Below are 19,513 nucleotides of genomic sequence, written 5' to 3' on the forward strand. Positions count from 1 at the left end.
TGGAGACCCCGCTGCCTGCATCCCCACTCAGTGCGTCCCCTGGGGATGGAGGCTGCACTGGACACCCGACCTAGGTTGTCTGCCCCTGACCCCAGGGCCACCTTGGCGTGGCTTCCAGCCGAGCGGGTTAGAGGGAACAAGTCTGAGACAGGGTGGTCCGTGATGTAGACCCCTGTGGCCCAGGCTCCACAGTCGACCTTTCTGTATGTTGATACGATGTTGTGTTGTGTGTGGGTCTCTTGATCGTAATCCCATGAGTAGCTGGAGATCTCAACCTGCTAGACAACGACGTGGATGCCGACAGCATGGTCAGACATTCCTGGTCTCCAGGCGCCCTCAAGTACTACGGCCGAGCGGAACTGCAGGCATCCGACCACAGGTACGGCCGTGGCCGCCGCGGCACATTCTCCCAACGGGAGTGGCGTCTGTTGCTCCCCACGGAGGACGGGCACGTTGTCCCCTTCGGAATGCGTGTGTGCATGTGTGTGAAATTCAGCAAACAATAAGGAGGAGTGTGACAAATAGCTATGTACCCACCACCGAGAATTAATCGGTTAGTATTTTGCAGTTGCTCATATCAATGACGTCATTGATGAGCATTTCAGAGATGCAGCTGTGCTGCTGTGTCGTTTAAATTCCCATAAGTGACGTCATTGTGCAACTTGCGTTGTTGTCTCTCAATGTCTTTGAGATACAGTCAGGTCGGTGTTACGGAACTGGCTCATTCACTTGTACTTGCTATCCAGGGTTCCACTAAATATGTCTGTGGAATTTCCCCATTCACCTACTGGTGGTGTGTTTCATTACAAATGCCATTCGTTTTGTTTTCTTAATTTTTTAAAAATGTTGGTTTATTAGAGAGAGAGCACAAGCTTGGGTGGCGGGGGGGGGGGGCCGGCGGCGGTGGGCAAAGAGGAGGGAGACAGAGGATCCGAAGCAGGCTTAGCGCTGAGAGCGCAGAACCTGATGCGGGACTCAAACCCACGAATTGTGAGATCACACCCTGAGCCGAAGTTGGATGCTCAACAGACTAAGCCAGCTGGGTGCCCCATGCCATAGGGTTTTTAAGTGTTGGATTCTGAGAATGCTCTGAGCTGTTGGTTTGCACTTGCGTGTCTTGTGTTAAGGATGGAACACAGCAGCAGGGTCGGCAGCTCAGTGTGCACCCGGGCCCGTCTCCTAGAGCACCTGTGAAGAGACAGGATGGCGTTTGAGGGTATAAATAGGAAAGATTTGATCTTCCCACAGCTGCTGCCGAACTTGCCTGTCAGTTTCAACTTCCACAAGGCAGATTAGGAGAGAGAGTTGGTGGTGAACAGTTGGTCAGCCATAAATCTACATCTTTGGTGGTTCTAAATTCTCGAGAAACCTATTGTTGCAAATCCGTGCCCGGAAATGAACCTTTGGAAATCTCCAGATACAGGACTTTCAGGTTTACGAGTTCAATGAGTGTCTTTAGAAGCGGTTCATTTAACCATATTCGGGGAGCAGGGCCTTGAATGCACGACCCATTTCCTGGCACTGAGGACGGGCAGGAAACAAAACAGACAAGAACACGTTCTCATGGAATTGTCCAGTGAGGACAGACGGACAAGTGCTGTGAAACAGAAAACAGTAACGGCAAGAGTCAGACAAGGGGTTGGTGCTCTTTAAACCCAGTGTTCAAGGCAGGCCTTTCAGATATGGTGGCCATGGAGCCAAGGCCCGAAAGATGTGAGAGTGTGAGCCCTGGGAGTCTCGGGGGAGAGCAAGGCAGTGAGCATTCAGGGATCCCGGCTAGAGGCGGACTGGGAAGAGGAGAGGGAGTCACAGGAGACGGGCAAGAAATGCAGAGCACGTGGAACCCGGCCGGCCACCCAGAGACGTTGGGATTTACTGAGCTTGAATGACAAGGCGTTGACGCAGTCAGCTGAAGAGCGTCCAGTGGGGCCAGGGAAGAAGCGAGTGGTGGAGCCTGTGGGATTGGATGGCGTGTGTGTGTGTGTGTGTGTGTGTGTGTGTGTGTGTGTGTGTGAGAGAGAGAGGGAGAGAGAGAGGGGAAGAGAGAGAGAGAGAGAGAGAGAGAGGATTTGGGGAGGACCCCAGGGTTCGGCCTAAGCAACCGCGAGGATGGAGTGGCCTTCGCTCAGCTGGATGCGGGGAGCTACAGTTCTGGCCGTGGTGGTTAGAGATGCGTCTTAGACATTTATCGATCTTTCTAATTACAGAATCAGGGCATCTCACTTACAGTTAGGGGACCTACATAAATAATCAAATCCTCCTTGGTTCTGTGTCTGCAGTGGTTTGTCGTGTGGTGTCTGTGTTTTCTGGGCATGTTAGACTTTACACCAAAATGTTAACCTGTGTGTGGTGCATGCTCATGCATAGACATGCTTTTTGGCATGTAAATGCATGTAAGAAAATCGGGATTATGTTATGCAGACTTGCCATTTTGCCTTCTAACTTACTACATTAATCATTTTTAATTAAACTTTTTATTTTGAGGGTGCCTGGGTGGCTCAGCTGATTAAGCGTCTAGCCTTGATTTTGGCTCGGATCGTGATCGCGCCCTTGTGAGGTCCAGCCCCGGAGTCAGGCTCTGCATGGACAGTGTGGAGCCTGCTTGGGATTCTCTCTCTCCCTCCTCTCTCTGCCCCTCCCCTGCTCATGTTCTCTCTCTCTTTCTCTCTCTCTCTCTCTCTCAAAATTAAACATTAAAAATAAATAAATAAAAACTAACCTTTCAAAAAAAAAACAATAACAATTGCATTATTTCCTGCCAATCTGTTTTCTTGTGTCAACTAGACTTCTCCAATATTATCTTATTAGTTGTATAAAATATCATACAGCTGCACCATAACCTGTTTCACTCTTGTGGAACAGTTAGATTATTTCCCCTTTTCCCTCCCATCAGCAGTAATAACCAAGCTTGTATGTAAATCTTTGTCTGAATCTCTGGTCATTTTCTTAGAACAGAGTCCTAGAATTGAAATTACTAGATCAAAAGAGGTGAACATTTTTGAGATTCTTGTTTTTTTTTTTTAATTTTTAGGTTTCTTTATTTTTGAGGGAGAGACACACATTACAAGCAGGAGAGGGGCAGAGAAAGAGGGAGACACAAAATCGGAAGCAGGATCCAGGCTCTGAGCTGTCAGCACAGAGCCCGACGTGGGGCTCGAACCCACGAACCATGAGATCATGACCTGAACCGAAGTCAGATGCTTATCCAACTGAGCCACCCAGGCGCCCCAGCATTTTTGAGATTCTTAATACCAGTTGCCAAGTCGCCCTCCAAAGAGCTCGAATCCCTAGCAAGGGGAGAATTCGCACCTGCCGCCATCCTTGTCAGTACTGGTGAAAGCCATGTAAAAAATCTTTGCTAGTGGCTGGCACTGTTTCCTCTAAATCATTCGTAGGTAAAAATGCCAAGACAACGCTAAGATTGGGCAAAGATAGAGTCTGAAACCCCAGGACAGGAGAGCCGGGCCGCAGGCATTCTGCTGGGGCCACACTCCTGGGTTGTTGATGTCCCTGTTGACGGTGGGGCTGTGGGGGCAGGAGCTGCTCGGCCTGTTAACTGGTACCTATCTCCCTTCGTGTCTAACGCAGACCCGTGCTGGCGATCGTGGAGGTGGAAGTGCAAGAAGTCGACGTGGGTGCTCGGGAGAAGGTGTTCCAGGAAGTGTCCTCTATCCAGGGCCCCCTGGATGCCACCGTCATAGTCAACCTTCAGTCACCAACCTTAGAAGAGAAAAACGAGTTTCCTGAGGATGTGCGCACAGAGCTGATGCAGACTTTGGGCAATTACGGGACCATTGTTCTGGTCAGGTAAGTGCTGCCCTGGCTGGCGCAGGGTCCCACGTGCATGTCACGTACACGCCGGCCAGAACCCGGCTGAGCTGTCGCATTGCACTTGGCATTGACTTAGCACATCTCATTTATTCCAGGATCAACCAAGGGCAGATGCTGGTGACTTTTGCGGACAGTCACTCGGCTCTCAGCGTCCTGGATGTGGACGGTATGAAGGTGAGTCATGCTTGGTCGCCTGTGGAGCAGGGGCTGCTCACTCCCAAGGGTTTTCTTGTGCTTTCACGTGGTCCTGGGATCTCCTCACCTATGTTTCCAGATGTGGGCACCACAGGAGCTAGTAGTCTTCCTTCCGGTATCTATTTGTGGTATCCTCAGTGAGGGACCTAATGTGCGTCCCTGGCCACTTGCAGAATCCGGGAGAAAGAGCAAGTCCTCGAGCCTAGATCCTGCTGAGTCCCCGGGTCTGTCTCGGCTCGCACCTGCACGAGGGAGAGCTTTGCAGTCCTCTCCGTGTATTTCGGAACATGCCACATACAGGTGGTTTCCATTTTGGTAATTTCCCAGTTTGACATTCACACAGAACGAAAAGCCAAAGATGATAATTCAACTTTTATTTGGACCGTATATGAGCCGTGCTGATCGTGCCTGAGGTCTGGACCCTCAATTTTTCTTGGTAAAACTGGAAGACTGGCCTGCTCCTGATGCAGGAGTTTGAGCGAGAGAACGTTTGAAGGGAAAGAGAGTGGTTCTGACGTCTCTGCTCTCGGCTGGTCGCCCTGTCCTCACAGGTGAAGGGCAGAGCGGTGAAGATCAGACCAAAGACCAAGGACTGGCTGAAAGGTTGGCAGGAGGAGATCATCCGGAAGCGGGACAGCATGGCGTCCGTGTCTCCAACCGCCAATTCCTGCTTGCTGGAGGAAAACTTTGACTTCACCAGTCTGGACTATGAGTCAGAGGGTGAGTAGTCCCTGCAAGACTTCTTGGCAGCTGTGGTGAGGTGGGCGGGCCAGACATTCCGGCAGCCAGCGTGAGGTTTTCAGGACCCGCTTCTAACACCCCGCCCATAAAGGTTCCCGAGGGTCCTTGAGGTGCAAGCGTGTTATTCCACATTGCCTCGGGGTGATGGTGTGAACCGGTAAGTGGGACGTGCGGTCGTCCCGAACGACCTTGAAAACCGTGGTTCTGAGGCTGCCTGGGCCGTGGGCTTGGTCCCCTGTCTCCCGTGTGGATGGGGTAGGGGTCCCGCACCTGCTGACGTGGGCTGCAGGCAGCCTGATGCGGAGCCACAAGCCCGGATGTTGAAACAGACCCACTTCTGAGAGGCTGTGCCAGTCACCCTAATTGTGTGCTGTGACGTTTCCTTCCCCAAGGGGACATTCTTGAAGATGACGAAGACTATCTGGTGGATGAGCTATGTCAGCCCGTGGTCTCAGACGGTGAGATGTCAGGAGACAGCCCTTCCGAAGTCCCCGGCTACGCAGCTGCAGTGTCTGCCAGCAGGTCACCGGGACTCAATAAAAAGAAGCAGCACCCGACCTACAAAGGTAGCTTGGCCCTGGCATTGAGTTCGCTCTTTCCCTCACAGCAGGGCATTGAATGATGCCACCAATCAAGTGCCCACACCCACGAAAGGGCTGAAACGACAAATCCTAGCAGTGGTGGAACGGGGCTCAGGGCCAGTATCCAGCCACCACTGCACTGATTTTCTCTAGTGCTTCTTATTTTTTATTTATTTTTCTATATATTTTTTACACCTGGTATCCTTATAACACGCCAGATTTATGTTCATTCCTGTTTCCTCTATATATTTAAATGGCCACAGGCATTTTTTTTTTACATTTGTAATTTTGCTTCTCCTCTCCAAAACTTTTCTGTTTCAATCCCATAGGAGACATAGCCATTTTTTTTATTGAAGTATAACTGACTGCAAAAAAAGTATAGTTGCTAGACAATATTACGTTCATTTCAGGCGCACAACATGGTGACTCAAGCAGTTCCGTACATTACACAATACTCACCATAGTGAGTCTAGTTACCATCTGTCGCGTGTAATGTTAAAACAATGTTACTATATTCCCCATGCTATACTTTTCATCTCTGTGCCTGACTTATTTTCTAAGTGGAGGGTTGTACCTCTTCATCCCCTTCACCTATTTTGCCCGTCCCCCCTCACCCACCCCAATCAACCGCCAGTTTTCCATACGTATTAGTCAGTTTCTGGGGTGTTTTTCTCTTGCTGTCGCTTGTTTTGTCTTTTAGATTCCCCATATAAGTGAAATCATATGGTATTTGTCTTTCTATGTCTGATTTATTTCCCTTAGCAAGATGCTCTCTAGGTCCGTACAGTATCTAGGTCCTGAGTGCGGTGTGTGGTTACATTCACATAATACTTTATTGCACAGCCACATGATAATTAGCATCATTCTGTCATTTTAGCCTTCAGCTGAGAGAGACTGAAAGTCCCACAGATTGAACTGCAAGGCCGTAGGTTATCTAGTCTGATGGCGCTTATAAGTTGAAAAACCCTCCGGTGTTACGTGGGCTGGGAGGCAGGGTACTCCGTGCTCCAGCCTCACTGTCAGTAGGATCACCCGCAGCCACAGGTACCTTCTAGCTGTCGGTCGCTGTCCCCCCCCCCCCCACACTGGAGGACAGCTGTGCCCGATGGGTCCAGGACCCTGTGAGCTGGGACTGAGAATACAGAACAGGGTCAAAGTGATTGGGATGCCTCGCAGGGGAGGTAATTTGCCAAGAGAGGTGCAGACACCCCAAAGCCCCTTTGCACAGTAGCCCCAAAGTTGGCTGGTAGTCTCTCTGCCCTGAACCGTTGGGAGCTGGTAAACTTCCAGGTTGCTGAGCCCGCCAGGGAGCTGTGGGTTTGGCAGGGGTGGGCGGGCTGGGACCCTGGAAATCTGGCATCTCTCAAAGCTCCCAGGTGACTGAGGCACACGGCTGGGTTTGAGGACTACTGCCTGATACGCAAGCAGCAGACTTTGTGCATCGAGGTGGTTCTATGCATTGCACATCCGGAGGGCTCCTGCCCCGGAGCAGAAGTGGCTGAAGGGGCATGCTCTTCAGACAGGAAGTGGTCCCTTTCTCCAGGAGTGGCCATCATTGAGGAAGCCTCCAAAGGGGAGGGCGTGTATGAGCATAAAGGCCTCCTTGAATGAAAAGTTAGCAGATCAGGGGCATCTTGGGGGGCTCAGTCAGTTAAATGTCTGACTTCAGCTCACGTCATGATCTTGCAGTTTGTGAGTTCGAGCCCCACGTTGGGCTCTGTGCCGACAGCCCCGAGCCTGGAACCTGCTTCAGATTCTGTGTCTCCTTCTCTCTCTGCCCCTCCCCTGCTTGTGTTCTGTCTCTTATCTCTCAAAAATAAATAAACGTTTAAAAATTTTTTGAAAAACTTATCAGAGCTGCGTGGGACCGTGTGGGCATCAAGAGGGCACATCCTCAACACTGTGGGTGGTCAGGCATTCCCAGTAGGAGAAATCTGCTTCTCCCCAGCTCCAACCTCAAGCATCCATGGGTTTGAGCTGTTGGAAATGTGAGGGGTGGAGTGTCTGAGCCAAAATGAAATTAACTGGACTGCGTTGTAGTGTGGGAAACAAGATCTGAAAGTGTCCGGAACTTATGTGTAATACGTGTATAGGTACTAAAACCGAAGCAGTCACCTCCTCACGCCCCTCTTAGCCTTTGAAGGCATTTGCAGGGCAAGGAGGAGTGTGAACACCTGTGAAGTAGCTGGCGGTGGGGCTGCGGTACTTGGAGCTTGATGGGTGAGCAGGGATTCTCCACATGAGGAGCTTGTCCCAGGATGGCCGAGGCGGAGAGCAATCCCGGCTCCCCAGACAGCTGTCCTGTGCTAGAGTGAGGAGCTCAAACCAACGGGCTCTGGTCTTCTGTTGTCTCCTCTATTCTGTGTGAGAGCCTCCTTCATTATTTCAGAAGGAAAGGCACCTACACTTGGAAATATTTCCATGTCTCTTGCGTCTGGACAAGATGTCTTGTCTATTGCTCATATCTCACGTTCCAAGCAGGCACTGGGTGACCCTCCCCCACCCCAGGCCCTCACGCCAGCAGAGAAGGGTCCCCGGTCCTCAGGAAGCCCTCCTGCACGATCAGCCCGGCACAGACCCGAGTCTGAGCCCCAACTCCCCTCACCCACGTTCCACCATGTCCTCCAGATGATGCCGACCTGGCGGAGCTCACGCAGGAGCTGGAAGCAGTCGGGGACTTGCGCCACCGTTCTCCAAGCAGGTCTCTGTCGGTCCCCACGAGGCCTCGGCCTCCTCACCCGCCGCAGAGACCCCCCCCTCCAAGTAAGACTTTGCTGCTTTGGGCTTACGCCGTGCCTGCTGGGAATAACTGCCTGTGGCCTGCTCCTCAGCACCTCCCTCTGAGTCCGCTGCTGCCTCACCCCGGTCCCCAGCGCCTTCCCCTCCTCAGGCTCCTTTTTGTCTTGGTGTCAGAGGTGGTCGTGTTTCTCAGGGCAAACTGTGAATCCTTTACAAAGCTGTTCACCCCCCTGTGGCTGTGGTTTGCTTTAAGGTGCTTTCTGTTTGAGACGGTAGAGAATGGAAAGTTGAGGCAACCCCCGAGCAAGGACCTTCCGGTACCTTCTTCCCCATGCCTGCAGAGGCGGCCTTCTGTCCGCACCCGCCCTCTCCTTGCTTCCCAGGGTTGCAGTAAGCGCAGATGCCCCACACTCCAGGCGACCTCAGGGCCACCTCACACCGGGCGTCCTGGCTTCTGCGGGCCCAGGCCACGCGCCGAGGAAAGCACACCTCTTCCTCTCCTCCAGAACCGGTGCTTGGCCCTCCAGCTTTTTCCTCAACAACCTGAGAAGAGATTTGTGACGTGCTTTTGAGCACTTTCTGTTTTACCTCTGCTGTTTACTTCTGTCCCCACCCCAAAACGTGTGACAGTCAGACACAGAGATTTTCCTCAGGCTTTATTTTCCATTTGCGTTCATCTTGGCTTATGTCACCATAGTAATGGATGGTGAGCCAGAAGCATGTGACTTTTTATGTGTATTCTTTACTTTTCTAACACTCATAGAATAAAATACTAAATAAGTAAAATAAAATTTGTGTCATTTTGCAGAAATTTTACTGAAATAGATAAATACAAAACTTTTTAAAATTCACTCGACTGTCTATAGATAACGATGGTTAATCACAAGATTTCCAGCCTTTCTCTAATTATGTATGTCTATACCTACTTGCAGTTATTCTTTATTTTTTCACAAACTTGGCATCCATTTTGTTTGGTCATTGGTCTTTCGTCCTGACGTCTATGTCATTAAACGTCCTAAGACATGATTTCTGAGTGACCGTAAGTGTAATTTAATATCATGTATTCCCCTGCTTTGGGATTTGTTTTTTTAGATTTTTGTCCAAACCATTTTTTAAATTGGGTCCTAATAACTGCAGTGTGTTTTAAACCACTCAAAAATGAATTGGCTTTTCTATCAGATTTGAACCTCCCCCCCCAGGATGTTAGATTAAAATCTGTGTTCAAATAATACTTCGCCAGAGAATTAGTCACAAACTGCTTGAGAATCAAAGGAGAGAGTGAGTGAGTTACCGACTCTGTGAATGCCCAGCGCGGGCCCGCACCCTGCGAGCCTCTGTGGTTGGTCTTGCCCCCGACTGGCTGGGAGATGCCCGCAAAGCAGCCGGCGGCCTCACTGAGATGGGGACTCTGCCTCGTTGGTTTTCACAGCTGGTTTAATGGTGAAAAAGTCAGCTTCGGACGTGTCCATCTCCTCCGGCACCCACGGGCAGTACTCGATTTTGCAGACGGCAAAACTGCTACCCGGAGCGCCCCAGCACGCGGTGAGTTATTTCCTGTCCTGCCCAAAGCGAAGTGGGCCAGCGCTTCCAACCCAAGGGGTCTGCCCCGTGGCTCGTCAGCCCCTGAGGTCATGCGGGATCACCTCCTCCGTGAATACATAGACTGGCACCTCTTTACCCTCTGCCAGCTCTCTCCCAAACCCGTAACTCAGTAGCATGCCTTTGGTAGGGCTTTAAATGGTCATCAGAGGGTCAGAGAGAAAATCACCTTTGATGAAAAACATCCCATGTGTCCCACATGGTGAGACTGTTTCCAGACTCACCTGCTTCTCTCCCTTTCGAGGCTCGACGTGGACCTTGGTGTATATAGAGCAGTGCTTGGTAGAGGGCAGAATAGGAGAAATTCTGATCAGTTGTCTTGCGAGAAGAGGTAACGGGGCCTAAATAGCACAGCAGGGGAATGCCAGTGATAACAGCAGGGAGGATTGTACAGGTGGAAAGTTCCAGAAGATGGCAGTGAGCTGCTCAGGAAGACAGTAGGTGGAGGTCAGTGGAATAGAGCAAGGGAGGTGAAGCCGGGGTGCTGGGCGGAGGCAGACTGTCCCGGAGGGTGCAGGGCTGGGCCAGGTGTCACGTGTGACAGCCGGGGGAAGGGTGGCCAGGCCTCAGTAGTTGATGGTAGTGAACGTAGGTGTCAGTGGCCACCCAGAGGTTTGGGTGAAGAGGCGGAAAGAGTACTTTGGAGAAAACATGTATCTGGAAGGTGTGTCAAAAATCGTGCTGAGCTGTAAGAAAAGTGGCTTCTGTTGACTCTTTCTGGCTTTTACCCAGTTAATGAAGTAGATGGTGGCTTATCCACATTGTGAAGACCTATAACCACCAGGCTTGGGAAAGGAGGCTTTGTCAGCTCTGAGTACTACTGCATTCCTGTCAGTCTGAGAGTATCCGGGGGGGACAGGGGCTTGAGGGAAGGGGTCTGGATTGGAGTCTGTGTTTTAACCGCCATCGGATGGAGCCCTGCACGCCTCATGCTTGTGAACAGATCAGCGGGCAGGGAGCGTACCGGGTGAGTCTGTTTGCCTGCCTGTGTTCACGTTGCTTTTCTTCCTGATTCTGTCCTGAAGCCCAAAGCCAGGACGGGGATAAGTAAACCCTACAATGTCAAGCAGATCAAAACCACCAATGCCCAGGAGGCAGAAGCAGCTATCCGATGTCTGCTGGAAGCCAGAGGGGGTGAGTGGTCCCCTGGGGTTCTGCTGCTGGTCTTTTCTCTGCCTCTTCCTACTAAAAGGGACCTAGAAGAGAAGGTAACTTCTTTCTTTCTGGATGCAGTATCAAGTGGAAGCACCCTTCATCAATATTTGATAAAATTCCACCACTAAATTTTATTGTCCATTTAAAATTATGTATTTATTTTATTTATTTTGGGAAAGAGCACACGTGCGTGGAGGGGCAGAGAGAGAGAGAGGGAGAAAGAGAATCCCAAGCAGGCTCCACACTGTCAGCATGGAGTCTGATGCAGGGCTTGAACCCACGAACCGTGAGAGCATGACCTGAGCTGAAATCAAGAGTTAGACACTTAACCAACTGAGCCACCCAGGTGCCCCTAGAATATATATATTTAAAGTTCAGTAAGTATATGGAAATAACCCCAAGATTATTAAGAAGTACTTTAAGGGAGAGACTGAAATTAACAAAGAATTTTAGAAAAGGGTAATGGCCCCAGGCACTGACTCATTGGGCTGGCTCCGTAAAAAGAGATAGGTAGGGGATGCATCCCTATTTCAGGCATAAAACCTACTTTTTAAATCACTAGCAAGGATAGGTTCTTTACTGTCTGGCAGGGACCTTTTCTCCACCAAACTGCCTATTAATTTTTTGGCGTTGCTATTTCCCTTGAAACTCATGTTAATCATATTTTAACTTGGGATCTCCACCATGCATTCGAAATTGCTGATACTAATATTTTTTGTTTCTTGTTTTTTGGAGAGGGGGGACCGTGACCTCTGGGGGGTGGTGCCCAGGCCTAGCTGTCTGCTTACTTTTAGTCAGGGTATGTACCTTCCTTGCAATCCCAAGTAACAGTTAAGGAGGGCATGAATTCTTTGGGGATGAGCACTGAGTGTTATGTAGAAACTAATTTGACAATAAACTATTTGTAAAAAAAAAATAAATAAATAAATAAATAAAAAAAAAGGAGGGCATGAATTAAGAGGTCAAGAAACATTGCTGTAGGATAACTATCACGAGTGGTTTCTTTTTTATTAAAAAGAGTAATAAAATTAGGAAGCACCGGGTAGTTCAGTCAGTTGAATGTCCCTCTTGGTTTCGGCTCAGGTCGTGATCCCAGGGTCATGGAATGAGGCCCATGTCAGGGTCTGTGCTGAGCATGGAGCCTGCTTGGAATTCTCCCTGTCTCTCCTTCTGCCCTCTCCCCTGCTGGTGTGCGCACGCTCTCTGTCTCTCTCAAATCATAATCATAATAATAATTGTACGGATGTAACCACCCACATGATCATCAGCTGATGAGTGGGTAGATGTAGTGTAACCATATAGCAGAATGTTATTCAGCCATAGAAAAGCACTCATATATGTGCTTTATCATGAGTACATCTTACCAATATTATGCTGAATGAAAGAAGCTAAACACAAAAGGCTTTATATTGTGTGATTCCATTTATACAAAGTGTCCAGAATAGGCAAATCTACACAGACAGAAAGTTATTAGTAATTCCCAAGAGTTGGGGAGGGCGTGGGTGGGGGTGACTGCTAGTGGGGACAGGGTTCCTTTTTGCAGTAATGAGAATGTTCTGGAATTAGATGGTGGTGATATTTGTACAACTCTAGGAATATACTTGAGAAACAGAATACTAAATTATATTCTGAAAAGGATGAATTTCATGGCATGTGAATTATATCTCAATAAAACGACTTTTTTTAATAAATGTTTTTTTGTTTTTGAGAGAGAGAGAGGAAGGGGTAGGGAGAGATGGAGACAGAGAATCCGAAGCAGGCTCTGTGCTGAGAGCAGAGCACAATGCAGGGCTCGAACCCACAAACTGTGAGATCATGACCTGAGCTGAAGTTGGATGCTTAACTGACTGAGCCACCCAGGCGCCCCAAAAAGCTTTTTAAAAAAGTTCTATGAATATGGCGGTTAGGAGAGGTTTGAGGTTCAAAATCTTAACGTTTCCTTGGTCGTGGGCCCTGTGGAGATTTTGAGAAGTTTCGGATTACCTCCCTTGAGGGAAACACACGTACCATAAAACTTTGCATGTGATGTCTGGGCCTCACTGATCCCCCCATGAAGACCCTCTCTGGCGAGAAGGTGAACAGGAGAGACTGGGGGGTAGACCTCGCTGGTCGGTCCTGACACCCCCCCCCAAGATTTTTTTGTTTTTAGAAAAAAAAGGAAATACATCGCCTGAGTAAATTAGGGTTAGAAGGTAGCAGACCATCTACCTACTAATCGTGCAGTGAAGTGCCCTGTCCTGCCCACATCACTGTCCCTACGACTGTGTGTTTCAGGCGTCCCCGGAGAAGCCCTAAATGCCACAGCCCTGAGGGACCAAGGGGCTTCCAAACCAGAGCCCCCCGTGGCGGTGGCCCCGCTCTTGCCCCGTCGGCCCGCACCCAGGGCTCCTGCCATCAAGAAGCCAACCTTGCGGAGGACAGGAAAGGTAAGAGCCTGGAGCGAAGTCCCTTCCTCCCGAGTGGCTCCAGCGTCTGCTTAGAGGATTCCCAGACACGGCCCCGTCCGCGAGGAACCTGCTTGGCCGTCGCTTCCTCCTTCACGTCCCCACCGCGCCTTTGGCTCTAGCTGAGCAGAAAAGGCCCGGGTTTGTCCCTGCAGCGGAGCAGCTTGGAGGTGCCAGGCTCCCTAAATGTTCCGTTTCAGCCCCCAGATGGAGCCGCCATGGGATGCGCCCCTCCAAGGGCTCCCGTGTTTCCTGCTCGTGTACATCTGTGTCGTGTGCACGGGGTTGCACACGTCCAGATTTGGTTTGCGCCAGAAAACTGACAACGGGTCCCTGCACCAGCGGTGTTGACGAGCTCGTGGGCGGCTCGGACACTGGGGCTTCGACCGCTTCTCTTGCCACTTTTCTTGCAGATTGTGTTCTGCTCTCACTCTCAAGCTTCTCAGCCTCGCTTGCTGCTTCAGAGACATGAGTTTGTCAGGACAGTCGCAGCCCAAAGACTGGCACCCGTAGACACATCTGGATCTGCCGTTTGATCTCGGTGTTCTAGTAATGAGACCCGGGTAATCCCTCGGCTGGTCATTCCGGGGCGGCCGCTGCTTTTCCACCCGTGGAAAGTGTGCCTTGTGAGCTTGGCGCTTGCTCTGTGCTTTCGGCATCCATCTGCCTCTCTGCTTGCGGGTCACATCTGACCATCTGCCGGGCCTCCTTCCGGAGCAGACCCCTTTCCTCTTCATTTCCCTGTCCCTGCTCTGTCTTGTCTCTGGAAAGCCAGGGCAGAAATGGGTTCCTTTTCTCAGGCCACTGCACAGGGGTTACAGTAAAAGGCTGGTGGAGAAGGGGTGGATTTTGCAGTTTGTTTTCTAAAGAGCCAGAGACCGGGCTGATACAGACAGTGCCAACAGCCCCTGCGGTATGGAAGCTTCCTTTGGCTCCGTGCAGTTGTTCTGTGATCGTTTTGAATCAGAGCAAGGAAGTGATGCCCCCGTGTGAAATTCTCCATCTTCTGTGTTTAAATATCCAAGATTTAAGGAGCAAGCTGATCCGTTAGCCCTTCAGGTAGCTGAATGCCGTGACGATGTTCCTTCAGCCTGAATTTTCAAAGCCGTGGCCTCAGAAAAGATCGTGTGTATTTTTGGAGATTTGCTTTTAATCAAGGAAGAGCATAACCCCATTTCCTAAGGTACCAGGAAAAAATAAAATAAAACCCTTGTGTGGCCCTGGTGCTGAAGCTTCCCGTATTTCATCGGACCTGCTGGCGCTTGGTTAATGTTTCTCCTGTGCCGTGTTGTATCTGGTTACCTTTCCGCATCCCAGACATTCTCAGATCTTGAGTTTGCTGGAATGTCCGCTCAACCCCATCCCCATTCCCCTGCGGACCGACCGCGTCTGGGTGTGGATTCCTGCCCCCCCCCACCCCCCACCCCTGGCGCTGTCCTCTTACTGACGTTCGCTCTCTGTCCTGCCTTTTCTCAGCCCGAGTCGCCAGAAGAACAGTGTGGGCAACAAACTGTCCATTTTACCATCGGGCCCCCGGAGACCAGCCTGGAAACCCCTCCTCTAGCAGCCGTCCCTCCTGTCCCCAAACCCAGAACACTTCAGCCCGGGAAGGAGACCGAGAGGAGGCCCAGCAGGGGGAAGCCGGCGCCCGATGCCGCCCCTCCTGCGGCTGGAGCCGCCCCGCCGCCCCCTCTGGAGGCTCTACCCCCTGTGCCCCAGGCCCCCCCGAGGAGGAAGAAGTCGGCCCCCGCGGCCTTCCACCTGCAGGTGCTCCAGAGCAACAGCCAGCTTCTCCAGGGCCTCACGTGCAGCAGCAGTGACAGTCCCCAGGCACCCCCGCCTGACCAGGGCATGTGTTTTCCCCAGCCGGCTTGTCCTGGCCCTTCGCCTGCTGCAGGCAGCCAGGCGGATGGCACCAAGGAGACGCAGCCAGAGGCCACCTCCCTTCTTGGTGATTACCAGGATCCCTTCTGGAGCCTTCTCCACGACTCTCACCTGTTGAAGAGTGCCTGGCTTTCCAAGAGCTCTGACCCAGTGGACGCCGGGACCGGGAGCCTTGGGAGAGCGCACACAGCCCCGCTGCAAATCAGGGCCTCGGCCGCCGCCGACCCGCCGCTGGAGCACCGGCCGAACGACGTGGGTCACTGGGCGTCCGTCAGTGACCAGGACAAGCGGACAGTGCTGCAGGTGTTTGACCCGCTGGCGGAAACGTGAGCAGGACGCGTGGACGGCAGCTCTCCCGGAGGACGAGTGCCTTCCTCCCCGCGGCATCTCTCCAGGGCGCAGCCCCGAGCCTTGGCCTCACCACTGCCCCCCACCCCCAGCGGCTCAAAAGAGACCTCTATTTAAAGGCACACTGAAAACACAGTTGTCCTTCTGTCGCTCTTGTGTAGGTCACAGAAATTGTGTCTATTATTCAACAAGATGATCGTTCAGCCACCAACACGTTTTATTGCAGACGTGTGCATTTTAGTTTCCTAGAATCTGGTTAGAGTCAGCGTGTGGACTTGAGGAAAGGGAATCTAGCTGATCATGTCCAAGATGCGCGCTCTCGGTGGATTTTAAGTGGTTTTTCAATTTATGTATGTGGGGTTTTTAAAATTCTTGTTTGTATCTTACAGATATTGGGAATAACTTCACGGTGAAACACCTGAAGGTTGAGCTATAAAACTGAAAGGTGGCTGGGACCACTGAGAGCTGTATACCTGGCCTGCTGATACCAGGTTATAAAAAATAATAATAGTAAGAGTTGGACGCCCCCAATAGATCAACCAAATAGCTAGACTATACATTCCTGTGAGCCCTTGTGTTTATTTATATACATGTAAACTGACCTTGATCACGTGGGAGATGGTGTCCTACACTGTCTGGGGTCAGAAGCACATCCCATTTGCTTACTCTGATCTGAAACTGGCTGCAGACTCCTTCCTGCATCGTGTCTGGATAGTGCCTGCCGCGTACAGCACTACAGTCTTGAGCCCCCGTGTACAAGTTAAGCTGGTTTTTATGTACTGGCTCTTCCCTAAGAGAGGAAGCCTGGTGGCTTCTTTCTCCCCTTACATTCCATACCAAGTAAAAGCACACACCGTGAAACCCCATACTGGCACAGGATACTGGTCCTCGTTACATTATGAATATGTATTTTAGCCCGTCTGTCTGCCTGTGGCTTCAGGAAGGAGAATGCCCCTGTCCGATAAGAAACCCCAGGGCAGCATTTTTGGGTTTGCTTATCTATCTATTAGGTTTATTGTTTTTGCCTATACATTTTTCTATACATTTGCAACACCACTTCTTGCCCTAGTCCGTCATTTAGAACAGTATCACCGTATTAATTTACATTTTAAGAATAAGGTTATAAGGCATAGAATCCATTTAGAGCAGATACCATATTTTTGGTAACAAGAAATTCACTGGTGAAATCTTAGTGTGCCGCATACCATATTTAGGAGTTTTTAATGCCCTAGACTCCTACAGCAGTGATTCTGTATTATCCCTAATGTGACCGGAGAATTCCTGCACTAAATGCTCATGGTTAGGATGGCGATATTCATCCTGTCTGGGGGATACCACTCTCTTTTTACCTCTGGGCTTTCAGAATTATTTCTCATTACCACTATCAGGATACACTGCAGATTACTTAAATTTGGTGCTCAAAACAAAAGCAAAACCACAATTTCATCTGAAAACTAGTAAGAGAGAGAGGTATTAGTGACCCCCGGAGATAAACAGAGCATACATGTAGCTTACCAGCGGTAAGAGGTGGTGTTTCTGGCCTTCGCTGATGAGAACACTTTCTGTAGTCAGTACTTTATGTCCTGTTACCTCTCATACACACAAGTAAACAATATCATTCTTGAAGAGTTAGGGGAAGAAAGAACACAAGATGGGTCAGCGGCCCAGAGAAGTTAAATGATTTGCCAGGAATCACTTTGCAACTAAGGATAAAATTGGGAATGGAATCAAAGACTTCTTAACTCAAATGTTCTTTCCTCTGTCACCTCTTTTTCCCACCAAAAAGGAGGTAAATTTGAAAATAGGTGTATATATCACAGCAGTGACTTGCAGTGCTGGAAATTGACCTAATTTTCAGGTTTCCTTTTTATTCTAGATGCAAGTAGTCATAAGTGCAACAGAGAACAGAAGTTTAATTCAGAAAGGTGCTCATCACATAGGTAGCTCTTAAGAGTCTGACAGGAAGTATCAACACAGAATTCTTTTGCCCTCAGGAGGCAGATCACAAGAAAAATTGTCAGTAGTTTAACATAAAGAATTGAACAAATATTATGTGATGAGATGTTCAAATTTAGTGAATACCGTAGACTGAATTTTGAGGCGATCATAGGTAAGGTTCACACACCAATGTTCTCTTTAAAAAAAAAAAAGGACAATTGGAGTTGCCTTATTTATTTTTTAGATCAGTGCTTTGAGTTTGTAGGTTTCCCAGGTTCACGGCAGAGTTGGTTGAATAATCTGGACAATGAGCAGCCACCACCCTGGGGATTTCTTCCTGTGGGTTTTTTATTTTCGGTCCTTCTCTGCTCCCATAAAGGCCGTGCAGTTTCTTCGTTACTGCTCTGTAAGACGGTACAGGCCACTGCAGAGGATTTGAGGCACAGACTTTACAATGCAGCAGTGTCTCTGTGACCCCAGTTATATAATAACTTTTCCAGCATAATCTTCTCTGATTTCTTGCCTATTTTTAAAGTTTGTTCCAGTAAATGACTGAAATTAGGACATCTGCCCAAGCAATTCCTGTGAAAGTTTAAAGTTGTTGAACTCAAGATACAATAAAATTCTCCTGATACACAGAAGTACAAGCAAAGTAATGTGCTAAAATATTCACTTTAGAATGAAGCAATTTCTCAGAAAGCTGCAAAAATTATTGGGTGACTAGTGATTAATAAAAACCCTGTAATGTTTGAAGTGATAATTTGTACTGCAATTGTAAAAAATGCCTATTAAATATTTTGTTTTTTAATTTGGCTTGTTTCTTTGCAGGTATGGCGAGAAATAAGGGATATTTTTTTTGGCTAGCCTTCTCTTTTGGATGAAATGTGATTACTAGTTACTCCTCTGAGTTTGGGTCTTGGTTCCTTTTTCAACCATCTCATTACATTAAAAAAGCCTCAAACTCATAATATGGTTAAGAATTTATGACTTGAATGTTGCCAACAGGGATCACTGCCAATACTATATGTAATAACTTCATACTGCATTATCTAGAAGACTTGAGAGATGCAAGAATTCTCTTCCTATAGGATCTCATAGCAACTTCCCAAACCTTAGACTGCTAGGTTGATTTGAGTACATTGTTGTGTAGATGCAAGAAAAAGGGAGCAAACTAAGTTCTGTCCGGGTTTGTTCTTAGCTAATTACCACACTAAATATAAATGTTTTCAGATGATTTTCATGACAGGAATATACTGACCATCTCAAAATAGTAAAGCTGGCCAGTCCCTCCTGACCAGCAAGTACGATATTGAATTCATTTCATCTGAACACACAGCTCTGTGACTCGGGTAGGGAGGAAGGAAACAGCTGGTTACAGTGCCTGCCTTTTCCAAGGTAGTGGCAGAGAGATTTGAAACTCACTCTCATACAGGACAAACTGTATAAAAACCTCTATCTCAGTGAGGTAGGAGAATACAAATGATAGAAGTGATTAATTGTGAACAGAGGTCAAGGAAGATTTGAGAGGAGAGAATTAAGAATTTGACAAATAGCAAAGTGGGTCTGTATACATGGAAAAGATGTTAGCTGATGGGAAAACATTTCAGTGGACCATAAATGACTGTTTAGGATTTTATACCTACATAAATCTGTGTGTTAGATTGTTAGGATTGCAGGGTTTGTCCAGGCTAATAGCAAGTGTTCAAAGCATCTTGGAATATAGTTTATAAATGGAGTGAGGTAGGGGGCCAGCATCACCTTGCTGAAGGATAGTTATACAGTATGTACCATTTATTAAGTAACCATTTCCCTTGTTTCCTCTAATTAGGTTTCTCAGGGTTATTAAATTTTATTGACATTTTCAAATAACATTGGGATTTATATAGGCAATTTCATTTTTTCTGTTGATTTTTTTAAACATTTTTCATTCACTTCAAGTTATCTGTAATTTGACTCTTTAATTTTGTATTTTTCTATTACCCCCCCCCTTTTTTTTTTTACATTTTTTAATGTTTTTTTATTTCTGAGAGAGAGACAGCATGAGCAGGGAAGGGTCAG

The 19,513-nt window shown here is 48.7% G+C and overlaps 2 protein-coding genes across 3 annotated transcripts in view; one reads left to right on the plus strand and one right to left on the minus strand.

The window, feature by feature from the left end:
- The window catches only part of SYNJ2 (synaptojanin 2), a 103,632-nt gene extending 85,369 nt beyond the window's left edge, over positions 1 to 18,263 (plus strand). The window contains exons 18-27 of one of the 2 annotated variants that reach the window (XM_039252082.1): positions 262 to 379; positions 3,589 to 3,807; positions 3,927 to 4,005; positions 4,578 to 4,746; positions 5,160 to 5,333; positions 7,977 to 8,111; positions 9,517 to 9,629; positions 10,712 to 10,820; positions 13,116 to 13,267; positions 14,762 to 18,263. In XM_039252082.1, coding sequence (XP_039108013.1) covers positions 262 to 379; positions 3,589 to 3,807; positions 3,927 to 4,005; positions 4,578 to 4,746; positions 5,160 to 5,333; positions 7,977 to 8,111; positions 9,517 to 9,629; positions 10,712 to 10,820; positions 13,116 to 13,267; positions 14,762 to 15,499 — 2,006 coding nt within the window. In that variant the 3' untranslated portion in view covers positions 15,500 to 18,263. The remainder of the gene's footprint in view (positions 1 to 261; positions 380 to 3,588; positions 3,808 to 3,926; positions 4,006 to 4,577; positions 4,747 to 5,159; positions 5,334 to 7,976; positions 8,112 to 9,516; positions 9,630 to 10,711; positions 10,821 to 13,115; positions 13,268 to 14,761) is intronic. The other variant, XM_039252083.1, reaches the window with a different exon arrangement.
- SERAC1 (serine active site containing 1) overlaps positions 17,413 to 19,513 on the minus strand; it is an 83,715-nt gene continuing 81,614 nt past the window's right edge. The window contains exon 18 of the transcript XR_005531716.1: positions 17,413 to 17,879. The gene's annotated coding sequence lies outside the window, so the exon portion shown is untranslated. The remainder of the gene's footprint in view (positions 17,880 to 19,513) is intronic.

Source organism: Hyaena hyaena, unplaced genomic scaffold (genome assembly GCF_003009895.1).
Source record: "Hyaena hyaena isolate Hyena2069 unplaced genomic scaffold, ASM300989v1 scaffold_405, whole genome shotgun sequence".
NCBI classification, from domain to species: Eukaryota; Metazoa; Chordata; class Mammalia; order Carnivora; family Hyaenidae; genus Hyaena; species Hyaena hyaena.